Consider the following 9033-nt stretch of genomic DNA (forward strand, 5'->3'; position numbering starts at 1 on the left):
GGTCATTTCCTATCATTCATACCCTTTCTCTCTGTAGGCACTCATTACTTCCGGGGTATTAACAACCTTCAGCAACCATGGAACAATTGGATTGGCCGCAAAAAACATGAGCTAAAGCCAAACAACCCTACAGAGGAAGGGCTGGCCAGCATTCACAGTGTCCTGTTCAGAAAAGACCCCTTCCTGTGGAGGGCTGCCCTCCTCTACTACACAGTCTATCAAGCCAGCCGGATGTCCTTTTGTGAACTCTTCAAAGACATTGGCAAGTTCGTCAAGGACCCTAATACAAGATGGGATTACTGTGTAAGAGCCAAGAGAGGGTGGACTGACACTTCCCAGCCAGGTAAGTGTCCCTCAGGGGCAGGCTTCTGACTTTCTGGCTAGTTGTTCCCCAGTGAGTCTCCTGTAAACAGGAGGATAACAAGTTTGAGGCCAGTCAGCTAAATAGTGAGACCCAGACTTAAAAGGCAGGAGGGCCAGCATGGCGGCTCAGCAGGAAAAGGGGCTTGGTGCCAAGCTGGTGACCTGAGCTTGATCCCTGAGACTCATCACATAGTGGGAGGAGAGAGGTGACTCTGCAAGTGTCCTTCTGATCCTTCCACTTGAGCCCTGTCACACACACATGCACACACACACACACACACACACACACACACACAAAGTGAATGGAAAAGTTTTTGTAACTTAAAAAAATAGAATGAGCACACATACAATGTTCTTGATCAATCAATCACTGACTAACCAGTTACTAATTTTTTGCCATTTCTATATCTCATTTTCTAAGATTTATTTACTTTTACTTAGGTGTATGTGTGTGTCTTCATGAGTTTATGTGCACCATATGTATGCCTGGTGCCCACAGAAGCCAAAGGGCATCAGAATCCCTGGAAACTGAGTTACAGGCAGTTGTGAGCCACCTGATGTGGTGATGGAAACCCAACCTGGGTCTTTTGTAAGAGCAGTAAGCATTCTTAACCACTGACTGACCCTCTCTCCAGCCTTTAGAAACAGCTTCATTGAGAGGTCTGAGATGGCATTATGCCTTACAATTAGTTCAGCCATTTAAAACGTAAACGTCATTGTTTTTTCAACATTATGGAGCCATGCAGTTATCATCACTAATTTCAGGATATTCTTTTTACCCAGGCCCCCCTACCCCAAGAAACACATATCCACTGGAATTCATGCCCCATATAGTCTCTCTCTCAGCTTTCAGGAAGTATCTTTAGTGGTTTTTACTTTTACTCTCTGTAAATTTACCTATTTTGAACATGTCATATGAATAGAATTATATAACTTGTGATCCTTTGTGGCTGGCTTCCTCCAATTAACAGGATTTTTTTTTTCCAGCTTTAGTTTTTCTTGTTGAAACTATCTCACTGTGTAGCCTTGGATGACCTGGAATTCACTGTGTAGACCATGGTGGCCTCAAACTCACAGAGATTCACCTGCCTCTGCCTCTGCCTCTGAGTGCAGGGATTAAAACCTTGGGAAACAGTGCCTGGACAGATGTTTTCAGATTCATCCTGTAGCTGAACTAATTCTTTATCCTTTGGCCAGTCGGTGACAGTTCGTCCGTTCCCATGTCTAGGCTCTCAGGGAATGATGCTGCTCCAGTGTTTGTGGGTGTGTTCTCATCCACTTGACTCTGGACACCTCACTGCGTAGCTCAGCCTGGCCTGGAACTCACAGGCCTCTCCCTGCCTCAGCTTCCTGGGTGTTGGCCTTCAAAGCATAAGCCGCCACTGCTTACAAGTAAAATAGTCAGGGAGCACGGTGACCCTGGCTTTGGAGACTTTGCCCATGACTGTGCTGGCTCACACTCGCCAGTGCTCAGTGCACCTCGCCACGTCTTTGCCGACATTTGCGTGTTTCTCATTTTTTAAACCAGCAACTGCTACTGCATTCTGGTGGATGTGGAAAGTAGCTTGTTGTAGTCTTGGTTGGTTACCTGGTGACTGTGCTGTTAAACATCTCTTCATTTGTTTAGTTGATCTTTGTATTTCTCGAAGAGAACTGTTTGTTTTTTTGCCCATTTTTAATTGAATTATTTGCCTTTTTAAAATTGAATCACAAGAGGTCTTTATGTGGCTACAAATCTGCCAGCTCATCTTTTTACCATTCTGTGGATTGTCTTTCCAGTTCCTTGATCCTGTTGTCTTTGACAACTCCAGCCACCCACGCGTGCTGAGGATACAGAAGGCAGATGTTTTCCCGTCTAGCTTCTGTCTGAGGTTTTTGGTGGAGAGGGAGACAACTGTGTACACGCATGTGTGTGCACATGTTTGTGAGGACAGAGGTCAGCTTCCAGTGTCCTCATCCAAGTGCCGTACACCTCTGTAGTATTGTTTTTGTTTGGAGGAATTTTTATTTTGTAGTGTGTGTGTGTGTGTGTGTGTGTGTGTGTGTGTGTGTGTGTGTATGTGTGTGTGTGTGTATGTTTGTGAGCATGGGTGCGCAGGCACCTTGGCATACATGTGGAGATTACAGGGTAACTTTCGAGAGTCCATTCTGTCCTTCCACCTTATTGAGGATGGAACACCATGTTTCTGCCATGTTACCTGTTCTAGGGGGGCTGTCCCCCCCACGCTGCTCAGGAGGCTGCTGTTGGAGATCCTACCATTGCATCCAGCTTTTACACATGGGTTTCAGGGATGGAACTCGGGGAGGCAGGCGGGCACGGTAATCCCACCAGCCCCCTGAGCCTCCTCAGGCTTTTCCCCCTGAGACAAGTCCTGCTAAGTAGCCCTAGCTGGCCTAGAACTCCATTTGTAAACCTTGTTGGCCTTGAACTCACACTTGCTGGATTCAAACCATGTACCACTGTGCCCACTTCCCCCCATTTTAAAAATAATTGAGACCAAGTCTGGACTCGGTGTGTCCCCAGGGACGGCCTCACCTCCTGACCCTGCCTTCACGTCCACACTCGGGTTACAAACCCCTGTGCTGTCCACCCACTTTTGCTTCCTACCTTAGATCTTGAGGCAGAGCCTCTAACTGGGGCTCAGGACCATGGGCCAGCGAGCTCCAGAGAGTCACCTGTCTCCTGCCTTCCCAGCACTGGGTCATACACAGGACAGCCACACCCAGCTTTTCACATGGGTGCTGGGATCAAGGGCTTCCATGGCGCTTTTCTAACTAAGCCACTCTAGCCCTCTTGACTTTTTGTTTAATCTTAATTTAAATTATTTTTATGTGTATGGGTGTTTTTGTTGTTGTTGTTGTTTCCCTCCCCCCGGAGCTGAGGACCAAACCCAGGGCCTTGCGCTAAATCTCCAACCCCGTATGTGGGTGTTTTGTCTGCATGTATGTCTGTGCATGTCTGGTGTCCGTGAATTGCAGAAGGTCGCGTTAGATCCCCTGAAACTTGAGTTAGAGACGGTTGTGAGCCTCCATGTGGGTGCTGGGAATCAAATCCAGGTTTTTTGAAGGAGCATCAACTCCACCCCTAAAGGCTTTTTAAAAAATAGACATCCTGAAATTTATATAAAACAAGGACAATTTTAAGATGCTGAACCCTCATTAATACTTTACTCTGGATGACTAGGAACTCCCTGTGTAGATCAATCTGGGCAGATCAGTCTGGGCTTTCCAGTTTTTAAAGCATTAAGTCATAATTTTATTTATTTATTTAATCTTATTTATTTATTTGGTTTTTCAAGACAGGGTTCCCCTGGGTAGTTTTGGTGCCTGTCCTGGATCTCGATCTGTAGACCAGGGTGGCCTCTGAACTCACAGAGATCCACCTGGCTCTGCCTCCCGAGTGCTGGGATTAAAAGCATGTGCCACCACCACCCAACTAAGTCATAATTTTAGCTGAGTGTGACAACACATAGCTGTAATTCCACTCTTCAGGAGGCTGAGATGGGAAATGGATGTGTGTTCAAAGCCTGCCAGGGCTACACAATAAAAGCCAGTGTCATTGACAGTTTTTTAGATGTAGGTTTTTAGAACTGAACTCCACATGCTTGAGAGGCAAGCTCTTTACAGACTGAGATATTTTCTGAGCCTGAACCCTAGTCTCAAAAACAAAGCAAAGTAAAAACAACCCTAATCAACCAAAACAGTATCATACTATTTCACCCAGGATGATGGAAATTTCAAGATCCTTTTGCTGCAGCCTCCCAAATACCTCTTGACTCCCAGTTATGAGCCTTAGTGTCCAGGATCACAGTCTTAAAGGAGTTAGAGGGGGGGCGGGGGGGGGGGGCTAGTGCTGTTTAGCACAGAGCAAGCAGAAGAAGAACACAGCACATTCAAACACCCCACACCTCCATATTGCCCTTGTTAAGACTTCTCACCCCATCTCTCCGGCACACCAAGGCATGACCCTCATGCTCAGTTGGTGTGGGTGGGGTAATGTTTGTAAGTCACTGACTTTAAGTCTCAGTCTTTAAATTCAGGGAAAATGTCATTTTAATTAAGAAAAAGTGGTAAAATAGGTTGTTTAGGTCAAAGTACTGGTCTGTGCACTATCAATACTATCTTGTTACTTTCCAAGATGTTGCATTTTATGTTGTGACAATAATTGAATAAAAATAAATGTGGGCCAGGCATGGTGGCACACAGCTTTAATCCCAGCACAAGACAGAGGCAGGTGGATCTCTGTCAGTTCAAGGCTAGCCTGGTCTACAAACAGTGCCAGGACAACTAAAGCTATCTAGTGAGTGAGACCCTGTCTCAAAAAATAAAACTAGGATGTTTTAAATACATTCTACCATCAAGAGAATGGTTAGCATCTGACTTGGTGTTTCTTTAAACATTAAAAACTCAGCACTGGGCTGGAAAGATGGCTCAGCAGTTAAATGTGTACTGATTGTGCAGAGGACCTGAGTCCATTCCCAGGACCCACTCTGGGCAGCTCACAGCTGGCCTCCCCAGGTGCCCATACTGAAGTACACAATGTGTTCTGTGGTAGGACAAGATATACATAAGGCAAGCACTCACATGCAAACACACACATGCACACAGGAATATGCACACTCACATGCATACACACATGCACACATACCATTAAAAAAATAAAATTTCCTTTTAAAGAGAAAGTAAACATTCTTCTGGTTTTTCCAGGGTGTTTCAGTAAAGACCAGGTGTACTTGGATGGAATCCTTCAAATCCTTCGATTCAGAGAGTCCATAGACTTTCATCTGCTGACTGCCCTGGGCAAGGTGAGTGAACAGTGGCCCAGACTCTCTGAACCTCCCAGTCATGTGATCCAACCCCCCCCCCCCCCAGTGTTCAGTGTGTTTGTTACTTTCTTGTTGTGGAACAAGTTTCTTCTCTGTGACAACAGAAGGAAACTTCTTGGTGATTAGTAAGAAACAAATGATTAGAGAATTTGGGGAAATGTTTTAATTTATGTGCATCTTTTGGGGTTTGCTTTTGGGTTTTGTTTGTCTGTTTTTTGAACCAGAATCTCGTGAGCTAGAATGGCCTCCAACTAGTTATGCTGCTGAAGACGACCTTAAACTTTTTTTTTTTTCTTCTTCAAGACAGGGTTTCTCTGTGCAACAGTCCTAGCTGTCCTGGAACATGACCATACTATTTTTTTTTTTTATAAAGAATTTACCATTAATTCAGTATAACATTAAAGTACAGTACAATCTTGTTGCATATGTCCATCACCAACCCAGGTGACCAGGTACTTTGACAGTGAATGCTGACATTTGAAAGGAATCCTTTCTAAGCAACAAGTCATAACAGTGTGCTTCAAATATTCCAGAAAGCAGGGATCTGGGGAGGTGACTCAGTGGCTTAAGAGCATTTGCCGTTCTTGCAAAGGACCCGAGCTTGGCTCTCAGCAACCCCAGATGGTTCGCTTCATAACCACCTAGAACTCCCAACTTTGGGGGACTCACACTTTCCTTTGGTCTCGGCAGGCACCTGCATGCACACACACACACACACACACACACACACACACACACACACACACACACATCTTTACAAATGTATTTAGAGAGCTGGAAAATGGGTTAAGACCATCTGTTGCTCTGGTAGAGGATCTGGATTTCATTCCCAGCACACACATGATAGCTTAATAACCATCCATAACTCCAGTTCCAGGGGACCCAGAACCCTCTTCTAGTCTTCAAAGGCACCAGTCACACAAGTTGTGTACATACATACATGCAGACAAACACATTTTTAAAAAAATTTTAAAATATGTATATATGTAGGAAGCCACGTTGCAAACAGATACACTGCCGTCTGGTTCCTGCTACTACATTTACTGAGTGCAGGCAGAGTAGATTTCAGTGTCATTTTCAGGGGCGCTAGGAATTTGGGAACATTTAATGAGCACTGGACTCCACTCAAAGTCACCAGCCCAGGCTGGCCTCAAACTTATAGAGATTCATCTATCTCTGCCTCCAAGTTCCCAAGTGTTGGGATTAAAGATGTGAGCCACTACACCTGGTCTCATATCCACATATTTAAGGTACAAGAGAAAAATTCACTTCCAAAATGTAACTTATTGTTTGTCAGGTATCTTATGAAGATGTGGATCGCTTGAAAGGACTGGCAGTTACTGAGAACATGAGAGTCCCTCACTTCATGCATGATCACAGCCGGTACATGGAGCACTTAGAGAAGATCATGGAGGTGAACGAGCTGACCGATGCAGAGCTGAAAGCCCTCATCTAAGCAGTGTGCTCCTCCGTGGCTGTTAGCGGCCAGGGCACCTACCTAGCACCTGCATTAGCAAGAGTGGTGCTGAGCGCAGTTTCTGAAGACCAGCCCTCAGTATCCAGCTGAAATTTTAGGTTATATGTAAACCAGAAACTATTTTCCTAAAATGTGTCTATAGACTGCAGGTGGAAGTCGCTCCTCTTCCTCCACATCTCTCCAGAGACAAATGAAGATCCTGCTGATGAGGACTCCAGGATGAGTGGTAAACGTGAGCACTGAGGCCAGCTCTGGGTTGGAGGTGGCCAAATTCTAAGCTGTGCTGTATAAACTCCAAGGTTCTATTTCCTCTGCTAAACAGTGGCGATTGTTCTTCGAACATTTTGTAACACGCCATTTTGTAACATGCCAAAAGGCTAGCGATACCTACGAGTTCTTATTTTTCTTATGTTTGGTAATGTTAAAAGGAGAATGAAAAGAAATTTGAAAACTTTTCGTTAAGTTCTTTATTTTATACTTTTTCGTTTTTGTTTTCTCAGCTTATATAAACTAGAAAAGTGTGTGTGCGCGCACGCGAGTGTGTGTGTGTGTGTGTGTATGTGTTACTAAGGATCAGACGTGGGTATAATCTACCACTGATCTATACCCCAAGGCTCAACACTTATCTCTTTGTCTCCCGTACTCCCATTTGTCGAGTGCACTGAAGAGGACCTCGGGCTGGTGGTCCCTAGAGTGTCACCCACAGCACAGGCCTGGCCAGTTACCTCTGAACCACACTGTGGTGCAGAAGCACACTTACCCTTTACATTTTAGTCAGCTTTTAAGGTCCTTTCCTTGGCAAGGAAATAGAGTGACAGTCTCCTCAGCAGATGGTCTTGAAAATGAGTTGCTACTTTCTGCCTTTTATCTTAGCCCTTTGTTCATTCATTCATTCATTCATTCATTCATTCATTCATTCATCCATCCATCCATCCATCCATTCACCCACCCCTCCATCCATCCATCCACTCAAATGAAAAGTTGGGAAAAATGAGGCTACTCACCTTGTTTGGAATGTGTCATGAGGAGAGGACAGACAGGCTGACCTTGAATAAACTGGGCCATGGTCTGAGAAATGAAATTTCTGGGCCTTTCCTTCTGATAAACAGCCTTTGGTCAATTCTGATACAGCTTGACTATGGGAGAATTCCACGTACACTTTGCAGCATGTGCACCTGGGCTCAGAATTGACTTTTCCTACAACTTACCGACCAGGGAGGCGCTGCTGGAACTTGTCCAGGGTTGCTATGGTGATTCTACCCAAAGCCCTCTGAGAGCACATCTCCACCTCAGTGCAGGCAGAAATGGGCTGCCAACTCTAGGAGACAAAGACTGCAAAGCCTGGGTTATGTGATTTCTTCTTCACACATCTGGAAGGGCTTGCTTCAGATAATAATGTTACAACTAAACCCAGCTTCTCCTCTAAAAAGAGCCACACCTCTTGCCTTTGGCAGTAGAGCAAGGCCCTTTGGAGCTTGAAAGGCCTACCTCTTCACTCTACAGCACAATAATCAGCATGTGTCTGTTCCTCTGTTTGCCAGGCGGGGCAGGACTTAGGTGACAGAGACATCTGCTCCCAACCCCTCAGGCACACCTCTGCTTGCAGCAGAGTGCTGTGCTTTCAGCCTTGTCTTGAGTTCTCATCCAAGTGACTGTGTGAGATCACATTTGTTTCCTAACATAAGCTATTTTTAAAGGTTTTTCCAGACAGGGTTTCTTTGTATAGCCCAGGCTGTCCTGGAACTCACTCTATAGACCAGAGTGATCTCTAGCCTCAGAGATCTGCCTGCCTCTGCTTCCCAAGCACTTCCCAACTGCACCACCATCCCCAGCTTTTATAAAATAAAATTTTTAATAAGTAGAAAAAATTTTCAAGGTACTTAACTTGAATATACATGAATTTTAATTGTAATAGGTATTTACCATAGGCTGTTGATGACTAAGAGTCCATAAATTTTGCCAGTTATGATTCACTTTTAAATTATTAGTCTGTGTACATGCATCGTGTGGAGGTCAGAGGCCATCTCTGTAGTCAGTTCTCTCCTTTCACTATTGGGTCTGGGATGAAACTCCAGTCACCAGGCTTGCAGAGGCAAATGATTTCACCCACAGAGCCATCTCACTGGCCCTGCTTGTTAATTCTAACATATAATTGGGTCCAATACAAATATTGATGAAGTATTAAGCAAAGTAAATTTACTGTTAGGGAACTGGAAAGAAAGAGGGCTCATCATAAGGGCTCCCATGCAGTCGTGAGGATCTGAATGTGGTCCCTAGAGCTCCTATTAAAAAGCCTGTGGAGCACTAATCTGAAATCCTAGTGGTTGGGAGGCAGAGAAACGAGGGTCTCGGGGCTGGCTGGAGCCA

General features: G+C 44.9%; 1 protein-coding gene across 33 annotated transcripts in view; it reads left to right on the top strand.

The window, feature by feature from the left end:
• The window catches only part of Matcap2 (microtubule associated tyrosine carboxypeptidase 2), a 58573-nt gene extending 51451 nt beyond the window's left edge, over positions 1–7122 (top strand). For all 33 annotated transcript variants that reach the window (XM_076575872.1, XM_016000920.3, XM_076575877.1 and 30 more), the window contains 3 exons: positions 38–343; positions 5071–5168; positions 6487–7122. In XM_076575872.1, coding sequence (XP_076431987.1) covers positions 38–343; positions 5071–5168; positions 6487–6645 — 563 coding nt within the window. In that variant the 3' untranslated portion in view covers positions 6646–7122. The remainder of the gene's footprint in view (positions 1–37; positions 344–5070; positions 5169–6486) is intronic.
• Positions 7123–9033: the final 1911 nt, after the last annotated feature.

Source organism: Peromyscus maniculatus, chromosome 7 (assembly GCF_049852395.1).
Source record: "Peromyscus maniculatus bairdii isolate BWxNUB_F1_BW_parent chromosome 7, HU_Pman_BW_mat_3.1, whole genome shotgun sequence".
Classification (NCBI taxonomy): Eukaryota; Metazoa; Chordata; class Mammalia; order Rodentia; family Cricetidae; genus Peromyscus; species Peromyscus maniculatus.